At 43.7% G+C, this 20,748-nt stretch overlaps 1 protein-coding gene across 1 annotated transcript in view; it reads left to right on the plus strand.

The window, feature by feature from the left end:
• Positions 1–13,747, plus strand: part of LOC134585896 (heme-binding protein 2-like) — a 28,369-nt gene extending 14,622 nt beyond the window's left edge. Inside the window, exons 3-4 of the mRNA XM_063441376.1 lie at positions 13,190–13,358; positions 13,485–13,747. Of these exons, the coding sequence (XP_063297446.1) occupies positions 13,190–13,358; positions 13,485–13,665 (350 nt within the window). The 3' untranslated portion in view covers positions 13,666–13,747. The remainder of the gene's footprint in view (positions 1–13,189; positions 13,359–13,484) is intronic.
• The last annotated feature ends 7,001 nt before the right edge of the window (positions 13,748–20,748 follow it).

The following is a 20,748-nucleotide window of genomic DNA, read 5'->3' on the forward strand; positions in this document are numbered from 1 at the left end:
CATAAATGTAAGGTACACTGAGCGCTACTGTCCATGAACTGTGGATAGGTATGCACATGCATACATGGATCTATTTGAATTATCTTAGCATATTATAGATTACCATCCTCATACCACGTGAAGGGTATTGTAATCACGGACACCCCAAGGAGTAGGGTTAAACAATAGCCAACACAATGACTCTCCCCAAGAACCTGATAAAATGTATATTATCAGCGTAGACTCGTCTTCCATATCAGTTTGAGTCAGCGCCAGGTCTGTATCTTATATATACACGCCATGGGCAGAGAACTCATACCAGAGTAGTCCCCTCTGCGACCTCACAGCTGGGCCAGAAAAAATATACACTGAGAAGGACATGAATCCAAGAGCTAACTGGCAATGTACACACCCTGTACCGAGCCTGTATAACTGCGTTCGTATACACCTGTTACTCGCAGAAATCTGCGATATACCCTGACAGAACGCACGGTAGTCAGCGATACGCACTGTCCGCAAAATTATCAGCGATCTGAGATACACACTGTCAGCAAAACTCACATGTCAGTAGTAAAACTCACAGCAGTCTGTGATACACGCTGTCAGGAAAACTAAAACTCGAAGTACACTGTCAGAACAACTAAATCTGTGATCTACACTGTCAGAAAGCGCACAGCGATCTGTGGTATATACTGTCAGTAAAACCTGCAGTAATCTGTGATACACACTGCAGTAATCTGTGATATACACCAAACTGTGGTATATACTGTCAGCATGATATACACTATCAGTAAGATTCACAGTAATCCAAAGAACCTATCAAGTGAGGCAAAGGATAGGAGCAGAAGAACAATAGATGAATAGAGCAAATAAATACTTCTAAAACCTATAATATAAACACATAACCAGCTAGAACCATGGTACTTGGACATGGCCAAAACCAGTTGCCATAAAAGTATAAAAATGTGCTTACCCCTTATCTAAGTGGTGAACTGGCTCTGCATGCTGAGAGCCAGAATCCCAGCGTGGAAAAATACCATGCGGTCCACCTACCGTGGGTGGAAGTAGGGGCCGCGAGCAAGTGCTGGTCGGGTACACGTGGCTCCTGAAGGAGCCGGCCGTTGTGAGGCAGCCATGTGCGCGAGCAGGTCCGGCCGCCGGGTACTCGCGACCGATCGCGAGCAACCCTGCGCGGTGACAGGCTCACACCGGAGCTTGGGGAGTCAGAGGAGACAGCCAAACGGCTAGTCTCCTGACACCCTGAGCTAAAGCGCCCGCTGCCCGCGGAGGGCGTAGGAAAGAGGGGGGGGAGGGGGGGAAACAAAAAAGGGGGGAGCGACCCTGGCAGCATCCCCAGAAACCCCCAGAAAACCCCCCACCGAAGGAAATCAGCCCCAAAGAAAACAGGGCCAACTAAACCAAAACAATAAGTTATAAAGCATATTAAATAGAAACGAAACACAACATGATAACTAAGTAAAATGCATAAGCCATAAAACTGATAACTACATATAATAAAAATAATATATAAAATAAATATATAGCCTATAAACTAAATAAGAGCAAACAATATATGTGTACATAATATGACAACAAAAGAAGGTATAATATATAAAATAAACAAATAAAGTAACTATAAGCAGAAATATAAATCCTAATAAATCACAATAAATCCCAAAGCCACCCACTATAAGCAGGAGGCAGAGGTACTCTGACCTGTACTGATGCGGAGCAGCAAAGAAAGAGGAAATGATGCATGGGGAGGGGAGTTTTATAGTACCTAACTTTTTTCTGATTGGTTGTTTTTTCTGTGCTGCTGTGGAGTTCTAGTAAAGAGAGACTTAAGCAAATACGAAGCCTCCTGTCATGTTATAAAATTCTTCACAGATCGGCCTGAGGACTGAAATCCTGAAATGCTAAATGTTAAAGAAAATTAGTGGCAGGAGTAGCAGTAAGGTGAACACACACTATGGATGACCACAATTTAAATAGAGAAGTGGAAGAGCATCAATAACACAATGCCTAAAATAATTCAAGGTAAAGTATGTGAAGCTAGAGCTCCTCGTTCATGCATTACCTAGAAGACATTTATATGGCATGTTCCACTATTAGATGAAGAAATGAATACAAAGAGTATATGGAGTGTGCTTGGCAATAGTTGGTATATATATGCAGCTTTTCCCAGTGTCTAAAATCACTCTAAAGAAACCAATACAATTAAAATGCAGAATAACCACAAATAGGGGAGCACTTTATACCACCCAGAAGACAGTGAATGATACTTATATGTCCTCTTTCAATTGGGGTAATAGGCATCATAAATTGAAGCAAATCTGGAGATAAAACACACCCAACAAAACTCTCATAGTGCAACAATGTTACAATACATATATTATAGGGTGTAATCGGCCACTCACACTTTGCAGAGCCACGTATAGCAGACTCCGGCTATAATGTTTTTAATTAGTGATATATTCTTCTAGTCTCCCCTTTTTTTACTCGACTCTCCACAATTGGGAATGATGCAGGTACCTCAATAGGTGTTTTAGAAAAAACTGACTTTAATGAAGAAAAAAATAGCAAACAAAAATAGCACAAACCATATATATAATAGTCCAGAATAAGCATGCAACAAGTCAACTTAAAAGTCTTCCTTTTGGTGCATACTGGCTCAATTGAGCCTCCATCCTTTTAAGCTTCCAGTTTGAAAATTACATTAGGCTCCCATTTTCGGCACTGGTTCTGTTCTTCCTCCGACTTCCAGTATGTGTAGTGACGTAATGACGCTCTCATGTTCTGATGCCACTCAATGTGACGCCGTGCATATGTGACACTCTACCTTTGTCCATTCTTTGCTAATGGTTGCTCCTCCACACGAGACCCATAGAGGCAATGTCCTCAATTTTAAAGGGTCCAGTCTGATTCTTTTGCTCACATAAACTTGCTGACTCCTCGAAGACACAGGACCCCAAAAATGCCCCCCTTACTCCATCCTTATGAGGTTTCCTCACCTCCATGCCAAACCCTACCTCCCAGCCCTCACAGAGATAGGCTGCATGATCAATACCTTATCTTCTAGCTCTCTGATATCGAACCATGACTCATACCAACTACCTGGCCAATTACACACTACATGCCTCGATCTGCAACTCCTAAGTGAGGAGTTACAGGGCCTCACTAATCTTATTGGTGAGCTGGAGGTGGACAGTGACAACCTGTTGGTAGCTCAGTTGAGTACCCTGACATGTGAAAAGGAATAAATGCAAGCCATGGCCCTACATCTGGCTGACCTTGACAATAGGGGCTTTCACTGCAACTTATGGCTGCGAAGCCTCCTCGATGTGGAAGACTCAACACCAAACCTACATGAAATTGTCCTTGAGGTATTTATTGGCCTCCAAATAATGACATCACATTGAATTTGTATGCTCATTGGGCTCTTAGACCTAGAGGGCTGTTAAATAATCCTCCAACCGATGTGGTTTGTTGCCTGCCAAATTTTGGTCTTAAAGAGGGTATCTTATGCACAGGTCATGGTGCCATGGGAGCTCCTCTACCAGCAATGCCAACTCCAGTTTTTCCTAGATCTCTCTCCAGTGGGTGCATGGATATTGCCAGGCCTTTTGGCCCCTCACCTGAATGTTTTCTTATCAGAAAACAGGATGCCATTGGTAAATACATACTTATCTGAATGACTTCACACCTGATTGTCAGCAGACCTTGCCTGCCCACAAAGTCTTTATATTGACTTCGTGATTTCTGGTATCCTGACCCGGCTTTGTATTGACCTTGTGATTTCTGGTATCCTGACTGAACTTCGCATTGACCTAGTGATTTCTGGTATCTGGACCCGGCTTCGTATTGACCTCGTGATTTTTGGTATCCAGACCCGGCTTCGTATTGAACTTGTGATTTCTGGTATCCTGACCCGGCTTTGTCTTGACTCTGAGTATTTCTGTATTTCACTGGTTTATCTTGACATGTTTTTTGCCCTATTAATACGTTAATACCGGCAATTCTAAGGCTCAGTAATATGTCTTTTGGATTCACCTTTTGTGGGTTTCCACTTTACTGCATGTTGGGTACGACTCCTGTGACAAGCAGACTTAGGAAAGTGAGTACTTTGCAAATAACTATGTAAAATTCATATGCCCTGACCATCCCTATTTACTAACCCTAAATTTACCCCTCCTGCCCAAACCTAAACAAACAAAAAATCCTTTACTCTAGGGTAAAACTAAATACCCAATACTAAATCTAACATAGATCTAACCCAAACTCAATCATTCTAAATACTCCTTATAACACAATCAGTGGCTATTTAGTTTAGAAAAACGTCGCCTGAGAGGGTATATGATAACATTATACAAATATATTCGGGGCCAATACAAACCATTGTGTGGAAATCTATTCACAAACCGGACTTTACATAGGACACGAGGCCATGCGTTTAGACTGGAAGAAAGAAGATTTCGTCTAAGGCAAAGGAAAGGTTTTTTTACTGTAAGAACAATCAGGATGTGGAATTCTCTGCCTGAAGAAGTGGTTTTATCAGAGTCCATACAGATGTTCAAACAGCTACTAGATGCATACTTGCAAAGACAGAATATTCAAGGATATAATCTTTCAATGTAGGGTAATAACTGCTTGATTCAAGGATAAATCTGACTGCCATTCTGGGGTCAAGAAGGAATTTTTTGTCCTAGCTTGTTGCAAAATTGTGCTTCAAACTGGGTTTTTTTTTTTTTTTGCCTTTTGGATCAACAGCAAAAAACAGGTGTGAGGAAGGCTGAACTTGATGGACGCAAGTCTCTTTTCAGCTATCTAACTATGTAACTATGTAACTATGTAACTACAAACCACAGGACCTCGGTGAAAAAATTGTCGTAAACACCCCCCCATGTTTCTCATTCCCTCACCTCCAGCCCCTCGATGCATCTCATCCCCCCAACTCACCCATATGTCTCATTCCCCCCATGTATCTCTTTCCCCCCCAGGTCCCCTGTATATCTCATCCTCCCAGGCCCCTCATGTGTCTCATTCCCTCCCCCCCAAAGCCCCTCCATGTGTCTCATCCCCACCAGTCCCTACATGTGTCCCATACCCTCTCCCCAGCCCCTCATTTTGTCCCATATCCTGCCACTTGGCCCTTCATCACCCACCACCCCCATAAAATCACTGTTTAGTATATATGTCCCCCATGAATCGCATGCATAAATTTTTCATGCATGTATTCATTGGGTGTATATCTTAAAAAAGCTTATAAAGGTTGTAAACTGTGTTGGGCTAGAGGCGACTGCACCGGAAATTACGTGAGTCGAGATAGGGGCGGCAAACTCAGGGGCAACCCTGGGTGACAAAGCACTAGCTACACCACTGACACTAAGGGACAGGGAGGGTAAGGGAGAGGACCACTAAAGGACAGGGAGGGGAGAGAAACACTAAGGGACTAGGAGGGGAGAGGTACACTAAGGGACAGGGAGGGGGGAGGAGAGAAACACCAAAGGGGGGGGGGGACACTAAGGGACAGGGAGAGGAGGGGAGAGGACCACTAAGGGACAAATAAGGGATGGGAGAGGTACACTAAGGGACAGGGAAGGGAGGGGAGAGGTACACTAAGTAACAGGGAAGGGAGTGGAGAGGAACACTAAGGGACAGGGAAGGGAGGGGAGAGGTACACTAAGGGACAGGGAAGGGAGGGGAGAGGTACACTAAGGTACAGGGAAGGGAGGGGAGAGGTACTCTAAGGGACAGGGAGGGGAGGGAAGAGATAAACTAAGGGACAGAGAAGGGAAGGAATTGGAATACTAAGGGACAGGGAAGGGAGGGGAAAGGAAACCACTAAGGGACAGAGAAGGGTGGGAGAGGAAGCCACTAAGGGGAGGGGACTGGAGACCACTAAGGGACAAGGAGAGGAGACCACTAAGAGACAAGGAGCGGAGACCACTAAGAGATGGGGAGGGGACCACTAAGGGACATGGAGATGAGACCACTAAGGGACAGGCGGAAAGAGAGGAGACTACTAAGGAACAGGGGAGAATAATAAGGGACTGGAGGGGAGGGGAGGGGAGAGGAGACCACTAAGGGACAGGGTGGAGAGACCACTAAGGGACAAGTGTGGAGTGGAAGAGATCTTAAAGAAATGGGGCAAGGGGTAAAAGAGTAACATAAATGGGCTGGTGTGGGAGAAAGAGGCACCCAGAGGGGCGTGAGTGTGTAGAAAGACATACAAAAGGACATGAGGGAAGAGGGGGTACACACAGAAGAGCCCTTGGGGAAGGAATACACAGAGTGGCTTGGGGTGAAAAAGACACAGAGGGCCTGGGGGGAACACACAAAGGGTCTGGGGACACACACAAAATGTGGGAGGATGTAAGAGTCATACAAAGAGAAGGGATAAGAGACACACAAAGGACATTGTAAGAGATACCCAAGGAAGGTATCTCTAAGACACACAATGGGGAAAAATAGGGGATGGGATACACTAAAGAGGGTAAGAAATTTAAAAGAGGGAATACAAAACACAAAAGGGGGGTTAAGAGGCACACAGTGAAGATGCTTTTTTAGGAGGGGGAGAGGGGAAGCAGCAAAATGCATCTTCGTACCCAAAAATATCTGGCTATGGGGGCTATGACGCTACCATACTTGACTCCCTTGGCTTGATTTTATGGCCAACTTGGGCCTTAATTGAGGACAAGCAAATTCCCCTTTGATCCCATTCAGTTTTGTTTCATGGTTGTTAATTACAAAGTCAATCTTTCTTCCCATCCACCTTTTGTTTTTTCCTCTCCACCCTCTTTTACGTCTTTTCTTCTCTCTTTTTTTTACATTTACTGAGGCAAGTTTATTCCTCTCTTTAAGATCACTTGTATTGGTGAAATACAAGTCATCACAAGTCATCTATAATAGCTTAATTTAAGTGAATGCAAAAGAAAAACTGAAATGCAAAGTGGTAAATGCTGGTACAAGAAATGCTACCTAGACATTTAATAGAGGAATAAAGTCATAGGGGTACAAAAGGTTTGGAACAGAGCCCTTTCTAAAACACATTACATCAGAATTTTTCTTTTTGTACTCACTGTAATGCATTCACACTGTCTAAGGCAAACATTGTAATTCTTTGGCAGCAGTGGGCTAATACTCATGAGTAGAGTTGAGCGGACATCTGAATGTTCGGGTCCGGCGGGTTCGGACGAACTTTGAAAAAAGTCTGGGTTCGGGATCGAACTTGACCCTGAATTTGACCCCGAACCCCATTGAAGTCAATGGGGACCTGAACATTTCGGCACAAAAATGCCTCTAAAAAAAGTCCTGGAAAGGGCTAGAGGGCTGCAAAAGGAATTAAAATGGGGGTAAGAGTAGGACAAATGCCCTGCAAACAAATGTGACTAGGGGAATCACTTCACAAATAACATAAAAATTTAGAATACAGCTGAACCATAAAATAGCACTAAATGGAATCTTTGATTTTAGCTTTGGAAGAACATAAATCAAAATCTAAAGCATGGCTGTTAGGAGGATCACCAGAATTATCCATTTGAGAGAGGGCATTCTCTTTCATTGTTCAAACTGAGCTCAACAACCGATGCAGGGAGAAAAGGCCTTCACAAGCCTCTGCTATTGTGTACATAGTTTATACTAAGTGACACATAGGTTGATGAGGCAGTAGCCAACACTGTTTTTTATATATATTTTTTTATTTTAATTGGGGTAGCCCCCAAAATATTGGCACATATAAAAGAAGAAAACTCTGTTCTGAGGAGCGACTGACCCGTGCGTGCTGCAGCTGAAACTCCACTATCGCCTGCTGCTGCTCGCACAGTCTCATGAGGTGGTGAGCTGGAAGGCCGAAGTTACTTTGCAGTGCAGACAGGCAAGCAGCAGCAGGGTGAGAACGCCAAAAGCGCGCACAGACAGCCCGAACTTTCTGCAGCAGCTCTGATATGTCTGAGTAGTTTTTTTAGGAATTTCTACACCACCAAATTCAGCACATGCGCCAGGCAAGGGATGTGCGTCAAACTGGCTAGGCCCAGAGCTGCTACGAGATTTCGCCCATTATCGTACACCACCATGCCGGGCTTGAGGCTCAGTGGCAACAACCACTCATCTGTCTGTTGTTCCATGCCCGTCCACAGCTTCTGAGCTGTGTGGGTTTTTTCCCCCAAACATATCAGTTTTAAAACAGCCTGCTGTCGTTTCCCCCTGGCTGTGCTGAAGTTGGTGGTGAAGGTGTTACGCTGACCGGATGAGGAAGTGGTAGAGGAGGAAGATGCTGAGTAGGAGAGGGAGGCAACAGGAGGCAAAGCTGTGTACCGAAATAAAGATTGTCAAACGTTGTATCCTGGCACTGTGTCCCATCTGGTTACTGGGGAAATGGGTCTGAACTTTTCTAATAAAAGGGGATAACCATCGGTTACCATGGTCCCGCTTCAATTGGTGGCAAGCGGTGGGATCCTATGTCCCTGCCAACAGACCCATGGACTACATTGCTCTAAAGCGACCTACACTGCAGGACTTGTGTAGAGCCAGAGGAATAACGCCTGGTGGGCATAACAAGGCCGAATTGACTGCTGTGCTCATGCCAGCCAGGGGCCGGAGATGAGGAGGAAGTGCGCAAGGAGGTGTAACGGCGCCTGGCATATTACCGAGAGCCACCAGCAGAGGAGATTGTCAACATGACCTTTTTGGAGGTGCAAGCCTATGTCCTTGCCAATAGACAGAGGGCGACCTCCATGAACCTAGATGAAGGAAGAAGGGAGCAGAGGGTGTCGGGAAGCACAACCACCCTGGCCCACTAGCTACCATACAATGCCTTCAAAGACTTCAAGGAAGCAGAAGAAGGTATCGATGACTTTTTACAAGACTTTGAGTGCCAGTGCCTACTCCAAGACCTGGACCCCAGCGACTGAGTCACCATCCTGGCCAGCAAACTAGTGGGGAAGGCAGCGGATATTTACCAGGCTGTACCAGAAAAGCAGATCAGAGACTATCCCTTTATTACCTAAATCCTCCTGGCCCGGTATGCGGTCACCCCCGAGCAATACCGCCGAAAGTTTAGGGACACCCGGAAAGGGGAGAAGGACTTCCATGCGGAGTGGGCATGCCGCATCACAAGTGCCACCCAGAACTGGCTCAACTCCCATCAAGCCAAGTTCCCAGAGGAGATCACCCAGCTCGTCATGCTACAGCACTTTTTCAATGGGCTTCCCAACGACAAGGTGATGACACATTCGTATGTCATCCATATCAACTTTCGATGCCACTTTCTGCGCTTACCATGGTGACCACGGGTAACGGGGAATCAGGGTTCGATTCCGGAGAGGGAGCCTGAGAAATGGCTACCACATGCAAGGAAGGCAGCAGGTGCGCAAATGACCCACTCCTGACACGGGAAGGCAGTGACGACAAATAACAATACAGGACTCTTTAGAGGCCCTGTAATTGTAATGAGTCCACTTGAAATCCTTTAACTCTGATCAATTGGAGGGCAAGTCTGGTGCAGAGCGACTGACCCGTGCGTGCTGCAGCTGAAACTCCACTATCGCCTGCTGCTGCTTGCACAGTCTTTCCAGCATGTGCAAGGTGGAGTTCCACCTTGTGGGCACGTTGCATATGAGGCGGTGAGTGGAAAGGCGAAAGTTATGCTGCAGCGCAGACAGGCAAGCAGCAACAATGTGAGAATGCCGAAAGCGCGCACAGCCGCTACAGTGAATGTCACATCCTGTTCCAAGTTGCGGATCAGTCTGGTGATGGCTTCTGGTATCCAGTACTCTTTTTACTGAAGCTGCAACAGGGTCCTGGTATGTGGCCGCACAAATGCTGGTGCTCAACACCAGGGGGCGTGCGGTTACCCTGCACCAGACCCTGCATACTGGGTCCCGGTCGTGCGACCGCCGCCCAGATAGTGTCTGGGTCCCGGTCACCGGACTGCGAAACTGAGAATGGCTCGTTAAATCTGTTATGGTACATTATCCCCAAATGGACATACTTGTTTCACATGATTCCCCTCCAGATTTCTATTTTTTGGCTTAATATGGCACAGAGTAGTTTTACTAATTACATATAGAGAGGTAAAAAAAACGAAAATCAACACATTTGCATTGTCAAAGAAAGGAGAGGATGGCGGTATAGGATATCCCCTAATATCGCAGTCATATCAAGCTAATATGATGTTGCACGCCATTAATCTCCAAAGTACTGCTATGAAAGATCAGGCTTGGTATAAGCTAGAGGCGGATAGAGTAGGAATAGCTGATTTAGAATCACTACTTTGGAATTTTTCTGGGAATGTTCATGATTTAACTAATAATAATGAACTTGTTCCGTTGATCTTGCTACAGACTTTAAAAGAATGGAAAGGTTTAAAAAAAATAACTAAATATAGATAAACTAATTCCGGATACTATCTCTCTTAAATCTTTGGAACTAATTATGCCAGATATTAGCTTAAAGAATTGGTATAGTATTGGTAACATGCGTGTTAGCAACCTTTATTTTGACCTTCAGTTAAAGACTTATGCCGGTTTATCAGTTTTGTTAGCTTTACCTCCAAAAGAAATATTTAATTATTTGAGGATTAAAGTTTCTTAAAACAACACATTTTAAGACCGGAAGGTGACTCAGGTTTATGTATTCAATAAATACTCATGGATGGGTCACCCAAGAATAAATATGCGGTTGCATTAGAAGTATTCAAATTAAAGAGTGGCCCTAATACTCCAAGTGCGCTTAAAAAATGGGAAAGAGATATGGATAAAGAGATTCACTATGCCCAATGGTGCTACGCGTTCTCTAAAGTTAAAAAGTACATGCACTGCTTAAATATATTAGAGACCTTTGTAAAATTATTTTATAGATGGTACATGGTCCCTAGAAGACTTAACAAGACTTCACAAAGTAACCCCTCAAATTGCTGGAGATGTTTCCATATTAAAGGCTCGATGTTTCACATATGGTGGAATTGCCCCAGAATCAACCCTTTATGGGTTATAACTTTTGACTAAATAAATAATCTGGGAGATTTGTCATTGGAACTAAAACCCGAAATAGCGTTATTTCATCTTTTCCGGAATAAGTACAGTATAAAAGCAGAGATCCTGATAATTCACAGCCTTATGGCTTCTAATATCTTAATTGCAAAGAGCTGGAAACAAACCAGCATTCCAACAAAGAACCAACTCAAAACACAATTAATAAAACAACTCAAGATGGAATCAGGAGTGATATTTAATAACTCTGATGCCTCCCGTAAATTTCTCGATTTTTATCGGACTTTGATCCAAGAGATTAAAGTGTTTTGAGAGATCAAGATTTATATGTTAATGATATTGGACAAAACTTAGGTAGAAGGGTTACATGTGATGAGGGGCCCATTTTAGCTTATGGCTAAGGAGGTGCTCCAAAAGCAAGCTAAAATAGAAGTATGGTCTAAGATATACTGTTTGGTCCTTTCAACATAAGAATTTAATGCAAGGGTATTGTGAGCCTCATTATTATTATTCTGTATTTTCTTTTTTTTTTATCCTGTCCATTGTTTACTGCTTAACATAAATTGATGATAGAATTTAACCACGTTAGTACTTTTACCATAACAATAATAGAAGACCGAAACCGAGGAAGAATGAATATGTTGTTGACTGATTGTTTTCCGATGAAGATATAGCTATATGTTGATCTTGTGCATTCGAGGATGTCACATGAATTTCATGCAAATGTAAAGATTTTTACTAAATTCTAGTGGATTGGGTAGGATCAATATTTAAGGTCAACTTTGTCACAGAATGTATCTATCGGATTTTGTATGTATTGTATGTATAGGGCTATTTTTAAAGCCATTTTTTCATATTCAATATTTTAAAAAAATCTAAAAAAAAAAAAGAAGAATTAAAAAAAAAAAAATCTGTTATGGTTCTTTTTATCGCTTCAACTGTTACTTGGATAACTGTGGGAATTCTAAAGATAATACATGCCGATGAGCGCTAGGGGACGGCCGCTCCGCTTTTGCACCCTGCTCCCTCTTATGCTGTGTTGGTGCCTCTGTGCGACCAGCGCCTCTTCCTCCAAACTGCACACGTCCCTCGCATGACCTTGATTCCATGTGGGGTCTAGGACCTCATCATCTTCCACTTCATCTTCCACCCACTCCTCAACCCTGCCCTCTTTGCCGGTCTGCACACTGCAGAAAGCCACAGCAGTTGGCACCTGTGTTTTTCCAGCATGTAAACTCTGCAAAGGACATATGGGAATTGTTTTAGAATTTCCTCCAGGCAACAGTTTTCCCTATAAACTGACCTCTCAGTTTGACTTGTGAGGGTATTGCCCCCGAATTACAATATTGTTATATTGGTATTTGACGGTTCTATTGACTGTCAGATATGAAGTGCAGGCCGCAAATGTACTATTTAGCACCCCAAAAAAATTTTAATTGGTCAAACTGCGCTGTAACCACAGTATTTGACGGTTCTATTTGACTCTCAGATATGAAGTGCACGCCCCAAATATACTATTTAATAGATTAGCACCCAGAAAATAAGAATGTTTACAATTGCGCTGTAACCGCAGTATTTGACACTTCTATTTGACTCTCAGATATGAAGTGCACCCCATTAATGTACTAGTTTGCAGAATTCTTTCCTAATCTGTCCTCTCCCTACACTAATAAGAGCTCATGTGACATGCGGCGCCACGGGACTCCAGCTTATATATAGAGGCTGGGTCACATGCTGCACTGGCCAATCACAGCCATGCCATTAGTAGGCATGGCTGTGATGGCTTCTAAGGGCAGACGAGTCAAACGCTTGTTGATTGGCTGCCCTGCAGCCTTTCAAAACGCACCATTAAATCGCGGGACACCGAACTCCAACCCGAACATATAGTGATATGTCCGTGTTCGGGTCCGGGGTCCAAAAAACTTGATGTTCTGTACGAACCCGAACTTTACCTACTACCACTCATTTTTCTATGCATAACTTTATTTAAGTTAAGTTTAATTATGATTACACCTGCTAGTTCAGGTGCATAATGGCATGTACAATTTGCTCTGTTATTTATTTACTTATTCTTTCTTTTCACGTTTAGATGGCAAATGCTGGGTCCTTCTTACTCTGTTCCTAGATATGTCCTTGTAATAATTTATTCCATAAACAGGGATTGTAAAAGAAAAACAAGAGAAAACCAATCTTAATTTCTATTTCTTATGTTTATTTTAAAGGTTCAAGAATGAACATGACACTACCTTATTCACTATATCTTCCAACAAGCGAAAACACAGATACACTGCCCCTTGCATTATTTTATCTCCCACCAGAATTTGAAACTCCTAAACCATTAGACGACAGTATTTACGTTTACAGTTATCCTGCAACGAGATGGTATGTTAGGTAAGTAACAGTCTTCACATGGTACTTAGTACAATTTAATACTACTTACATAAACATTGTATCCTTCAATAGTCATTTTTCTTCGACTCTTTTTGTTTTATCTAAAAGGCTATCACTCATTTCCAGGTCTTTTAAAGGTCATTTAAAAGTGGAACACTACTTTAATCATGCACGGGTTTTAACAACTGAGTTGGCGCAATTGAAGAAACCATTTGAATGTACTTTCTGTTCATGCAGTATCTACAATGGTCTATATGAGCTGGACGACTGTCATAACGAAGTCGCATTCATGCTCAAGGATATATAGAAATCTGACTAATTTAATATTGTATTTTGATGCCAAAATGCTTAAGGAACTCTGATATGGTAAATGATTTTCTGATGTGCAACTTTTATTAAAAGATAACCATCGCTTTTCTGTAAATTATGCCATTGAATAAAACTTTGAAAATCAACTATAAATTGTGTCCATGTGATACTGTTAGAAATGTTTTCAAATTTATTTATCTGCAAAAAGTCCAATCTAAAGTGTCTTTCTGATTAGATGTCAATGGCTCCTCGGATACATATATGAGCCAGCGCTCAGCCTCTTTCCCTAAAAACTAAGCAAAAATGCCCCCACCAAGAAGAAGACCAATTTAACAAAAAAAAAAATAAAAAAAAAACCAAGCTTTAAAGAACTTGCAGGAGGATAAAAAGTGGTTATCAAGAAATCAAAAAAGTAGTAAATGTCGCGCTGATGGATGCAGATCAATATAAGAAGGAAGCTTTAAGAAATCTCTCCGACCTCCTATCCTATGTCTGTCTGCTTGGTGACCCAACAAAACTATTCAGTGACACATTGACCAAGTTAGTCTTATATGGAGAGTCTCTCAGAGTCCTCTCTAAATAAATTTTGGGGCTTAATCAAGCACATTTTCTACCATCTTCCAAAGATTCTCAAATCCATGGTAGACCCTCTGGGATGTCCCATAATATCTTGAATAGGATCTTTGAAAGAGGGTTTATCAAAATGGCTAGATTCCCAGTTGCAACCTTTGACAGAATTCCCCCTGCTTCAGGAGGTTAATAATTTCATTACCGTTCCTTACTCTTTTATTGTCTAAACAATTGGTATGTTTCAAAATAGACAATTGGCATGTTTCAAATGGGATAGAAATTATTGATCGTTAGGATTGGCTGTTACTGCATTATACTCCTACATTCCACATCAAATAGGAATAGTGATGCACTCTATTTTCCATTAAAGATTCACTGATTTCTCAAAAGAGTTGAGAGAATTTATGATAGAAAGTCTCACAATTTTGTTAACACATAATTTGTTTATGTTTGATGGGGATCACTATCTTAAAAGACGTGGCATTGCAATGGTGACTAAATTTGCCCCTTTCCTACGCTAACATCTACATGATACGGTGGGAATTGTGCTACGTCTTTTACAATGCTAATCCCCATCAAAAAAACATTAGGCCGTTCGGAAGATTCATCGATGAGCTCATGATAATTTAGGAGTGGGACAAGCAATCTTGTCTAGATTTTGAAAATATTTTTGATAATAATAAGTGGAAATTGAAGCTCACAAAGGTAACCAATGAAATGGAGATATATTTTGTTAGATTTGCATCTGGAAGGAAATCATTTAACTCAATCCATCTTAACATCATAATTTAGGAAGAAAACAGCAGGCAACATTTTATTGCTGCAAGAAAGCTGTCAGACCCTCTCTCCCCACACACTTTTAGAGTTATTACCACAGTGACATTTATTATGCTTAGAAGAAATTGTTCCATATTGGATATTCTTAAATCACAACCAATGGATGTAAAGAGACAACTAGTGCAACATGTTTATTCTATCAAATCAAAAGAAGCAATAAAATAGTTAAACTTTGCCCAAAAACAACAACAATGTATGTAAGATATCAATAGGAGTATCAAAGAAAACCTCAGTGATAATCCCGCTTATGTATGCAACAGTGTATCATCAATAAATATGTGACAGCAATCTGTGTAAGAGGTAATTACTCAAAGAATACAATAAAAGTATTTAAAGATATACATAATAACAGCAAACAGTGTTACAAATATACAGAAAAGGTGTACTGTATAAAAAGTATTTGCTTAACATCACATGTAAATCTGGATGATCTATAAATAAACACAAATACAAGACAGACCTAGTGCAACACTGTAAAGTATAAGAAAAAATAGGCATCAAATAGACATAAACTCACAAGAAAGGAGTGGGTACAGTGCCAGCCCAAGGAGCAGGGTTGGCCCATTCATAGGACCCAATGGGGCCATGGCTCCAGGTGGCATATTGACAGGGGCAGCATTTTTGACACCTCTGTCACAATTTAACAAAAATTTGGGCAAACTCTTGTGTATCTGGTTAGTGCCTCCACTGGGGCGGGCTGTGATGCAGCTCCAAACTTGGAAGAAATATCAAGGGCACCCGGAAGGGGGATCGGAGTGGCAGAATCTCCCTCCGTGCCTGATTATCTGGGTGCTGCAGCGACCATGCACAGGCGGCAGAACCTAGAGCCCCCTGATGGAGGAATTGGCAGAGGAGTCTAGAAGACACACCACTGCATGGTTGTCACCCCCTGATGTCACCCCCTGATACACACACAAACACACACACAAACACTGCATCCCCAGCACACACACTACACCCCCAACACACATAGACATGCACTACTTCCTTAACACACAGAGAGACACACACTGCACCCGCAGCACACACCCATGGACACACACTGAACCCCATTGTAACAATTTTATCATAAAGGGTGTAATAACTGAATCTAAGGATAAACACTACATTAACCTTTAATGGGATCTTTTTTAAAGTTTGTCCCTTTTGGGAATTTATTGTTTAATCAAGTGATCCTTTCCCTTTAGCTTTCAGTATAAAACTGTATTTACACATTATCTGAGTAATTAATTGCATTTGCAGGATTGAGCTCTTGTAAGTGTGCGGATACAATGTTTCCATGTTTCTAGGAGTTAAGTGTTATACACATCTTTACATGTATCTAAATTTGTAGGCAAGTTTCATTGGTGTAAATACTTAATTTGTTTAAACTGCAAGTTAGTTTAATAAGCTGTAAAATAAGATCTGTTTGAATCACAATTTAAGTGTGTCTCTTTAAATGGATTTCAATTTAGTGAAAGGATTCATCTCTTTCACCTCTCCTAAACCATGTGATTTAATCTTTCTCTTATTCAGGCAAGGACAACTTTATATATTTAAATATGTACTCTGTGCAAAAAAGGCGCTTCTTGTTTAAAGCACCGCTGTGGCAAACTCCCCCTTTTAGCTAAATTTGCCACAAGTTTTTGGAGGGGACTACTTGCCAGCCTTTTGCCCAGTGACTATGGCCCTTGGGATGTATTGCCCTTTAAAAGCACTATTTAGGCATATTGGATTTTAAAACACTTTATCTGCCCCTTTAATTCCATGGGAAAATGTGCCTCTTCCCCTCCCCCTTTTTCCTGTCCTATTGTTCTCCAGCAGGGCATTGTCCCAGGGACACTGCCAGACCAGTTGAAACTGGCTGCTTTGTCCCTCCTCAATCTCTCATCAGCCCTTGCTATTGTTTAACCCCATGGCCAGTGGTGTATCCTGGTTTTGTGCTGCCCTAGGCTTACTCCCCAGCGGCCGGGCGAGTTACAGGGAGAGAAGTGTGTTGTCCTTTCTCCCCAGCGGTAGTGTTGGTTACAGAGAGGGGAGAGTGTTGTCCTCCATCTCCAGCAGCCAAGTGTGTTATGTGGAGTGGAGATGGTCAGTCTCACTCCCCAGCGGCAGAGTGTATCACTGGGAGGGGAGACAACTGGTCTCTCTCCCCAGCGGCAGACAGAGTCCCCGGTAGAGGAAAGCCTCGTACACTCTCTGTAGCATATGTTATTGTGAGAAGAGACAACCGGTCTCACTCAAAGCAGCAGTGTCCCTTCCAGGGAGAGGAGACAACCGGTCCCTCTTCCCAAAGCAGCAGGAGTAACCAGGAGAGGAGACAACTGGTTCATCTCCCCAACCACAGAGGGACCACCGCCATAACCCAGATGGTGCAGATGGTACCGCAGTTTCTGCACGAGGCCTACAGGGATGCTGGATGGCCGGTCCAGATCCCCAACCAACCCCACAGGAATGCCAGGAGGAGGAGGTAAGCAATCCCTCCTCTCCACAGCCAATCCACAACCCGGTCCTGGGGGTAGTGCTCGGTGACCCCATCCCAGCAGAAGAGCTGGCATCTGGGCAGAGCGCAGCTTGCTTCTGCCCACCAAGTACCCACAGCTCCATCCCTAGGAACACCAGGGAGATCAAGGGTGCTGAACAACCACTCAGCAACCTGGGACATACCAGACAGAGCGAGGCACCAGGAATCACCAAGTGCAGTAATTGTTTATTGTGGGTGGGCTACTCGACTAACTCAGGTACTGACCGACAGAAGGTCAGGTACCTGGTTAGTCTCCCCTGGAAAGGTAAGATATGTGGCAAACTCCCCCTTTTAGCTGAATTTGCCACAAGTTTTTGGAGGGGACTACTTGCCAGCCTTTTGCCCTATGACTATGGACCCCTTGGATGTATTGCCCTTTAAAAGCACTATTTGGGGGGGCGGGGCCTGACCAGCGAAGCTGATAGATGTGCCACTGCAGAGCTCCTCAAACAATAGGGCAAAAAAACGCTTTTTGGCCCCAAAACCATACAAAAAAGCAACCCAAACAGCTTCACTCAACCCATGACAGGGTACTAAACGAAGCTTGCAGCTTGCGAACATCTTGGAACCAGCTGGCAGACCGACTTGCGCCATGAGGCCTGGCGACCGTAGAGCGGGAGAGGCGGCCGATCCCCCGGTCCGGTGCCACAAGAGGCTGACACAACGCAAGAAGGAACCCCGTTACCCCCCCCCCTGGACCGTCGGGGGTGACCGCGGTCCACACCTGAGAGGGAAATCGAGTCCGGAGAGAGTGCAGAGAGGGAGTACAAGGGGAAATATACTACACGAGGATGCACCAAAAATGGCGGACACCTCATGTTCCCTCGAGCCCACAGACCCACAGCATGAGACACAGCAAAGACTTGCAGCAATCTTCAACGACCTCTGGTGCAAACTGGTGGCCAAACTGCAGCCGAAAGCCTCACTACGGCAAAGCAAGTGTTACAAAAGCAACAAGCACGGCGTTACCGGGAAGGATACCGAGCCACATACCAAGCGGCGCACTGCGGGCCTAACAGCACAAGCGCAGGAGGAAACCGGCCAGACTGCATTAAACCCCAAACCAGCATCGCCCATCAAAAAGGTGTACAAAGCTGCCGCCCTGACTGCCCGACGTCCTTCTGGGCTGGGAGCCCACCGGGGGAGTACCCCATGCCGTCCATACACCCGTGGGGACACCCGGGTTAGGGAGAACCCGCGGGCCCCCGAGCCAACCACCGTGTCTGGGAGGCTCCATGGACTCAAGGCGAGGGCTCTCGCGAAGGCCCAGAGCCAGAGAGCCGGGAAGCAGAGCTGCAGCGGGAACACCCGAACAAAGCGGCGAGACTACCACTACACACCAAACCCCCCTCACTCCAGAGGACATTGCTCTAAGACCCCAGCCGGGAGAAGCACTACCGACATGTGGACACTACCTCTGAGCACCGCCGGTGCCCCGCTTGCAGGCGACATGAGAATGCCGGCTAAGGGAGTCAGCTGACTTTTGGTAACACTCTGGGGGCTAGCTTGCTGCCCTATCACCATGCCCATACAAAGTTTTGTTGGTGCAGTTTATAATTTAAGGTTTCGAAAATTGGCAAACAACATCGAACTTGTAAGAGATCCTCATTGTTTATTCAGTTATGATTTGCTGTGACTTTATCAAAATATTCTTTACACAACGCTATAATGTTTTAGTAAGCCTACTAGACATGTGCCCGCACGGCCCATACCCTGCTAACTATATGCTGACAAGCCTGATTACCTGGCGATTTAACTGCTTTAACGGATTTAACCGCTTACCTTATCTTTAGCAGACTCATGCCACACAAGCGTATATAACGCCCCACTAGTATACTTGGCCTAACTCGTACTCACTTTAATGCAACCCACTCCTTTACTATGACATTGACAACCTGATAACTCTCTCAGGCTCCCTCAGCTTCTGATGTTAAACACTGCTGTACTGACATATGTAATTTAGCTAGATCTGCACCATAGAAATGTTAAATGAAAGCTATTGTCACCACTCAGTCTGCCAAGACAACGGTAGTTATAGTATGTATCTAGCTTGTAGGAACGATCAAACATTGCTAACCCAGTCTATAGCCAATTTAACCGATCTTACCACACGTATGTTTTATTCTGAACACGGATAATTACTTTAGCATACCACGTAAATAATCTATGCCTTGCCTAACTATCTTGATTTAAGCCTGTTTGTATATTTATATAAAATAGTGCATTGTACTACCACGCCCTATTGCTTTTCATGTTATCACTCATTGTTTTGAACTAAGCATGCGGATTGCCTTTGGGGTACCACGTGCCTGTATGTTATCACCATATGCACTGCAAAAAAAAAAATTAAAAAAAAAAAAAAAAAAGCACTATTTGGGCATATTGGATTTTAAAACACTTTTTCTGCCCCTTTAATTCAATGGAAAAATGTGCCACTTCCCCTCCCCCTTTTTCCTGTCCTATTGTTCTCCAGCAGGGCGTTGTCCCAGGGACACTGCCAGACCAGTTGAAACTGGCTGCTTTGTCCCTCCTCAATCTCTCATCAGCCCTTGCTATTGTTTAACCAAAAAACAAACACGAGTCCTGCGCATCCAGTATAGGTGTGCACACCCACGTGTTACCACAATTTATTTGAGGACAAAGTTAAAACAGCAAAGTTTCGAGCAGCAGCCACAAATTAGACCATTGTGTTTAGTAATTGTATCACAGGCAGAGGGGAGGGTTTGTGTGCCTTAGCTGGGAGCGTCTGACTGTACTGTACTGTGTTGATTGGCTGTTGTAACTTTGTGTCCTATGTACCACAAGGTCCACATGGGTGGTAACCTTGTGGGAAAATGTGTATATAAGAAAGTCCTGTGTGCTCATTAAACCAGTTCTACTTCATCCTCAATTTAGAGCCCTGTCTCTTATTGGGGGAATCTGCTACAAGGAATTGCTATGCTATTCATGCTCCCTTGAATAATCACTAAGCTCTTATAACAGCTTGTTCCCGCTTCACTCTCTGGGGAAAGAGAGGTTCACCCACTGGAACCTGGAGCCTTGTCGTTGGTCCAGAGTGTGAAAGGAGACGGCGAGACACCAACCAAGCTGCGGCGGTTCGTGGGGTCTGCAGTGCTTATGGTATAAAGTGGAGTGCTTGGAGCCCTGGGGAAGCACTAGGAGCATGCGTCA

This window comes from Pelobates fuscus, chromosome 2, assembly GCF_036172605.1.
Source record: "Pelobates fuscus isolate aPelFus1 chromosome 2, aPelFus1.pri, whole genome shotgun sequence".
In the NCBI taxonomy this organism is placed as follows: Eukaryota; Metazoa; Chordata; class Amphibia; order Anura; family Pelobatidae; genus Pelobates; species Pelobates fuscus.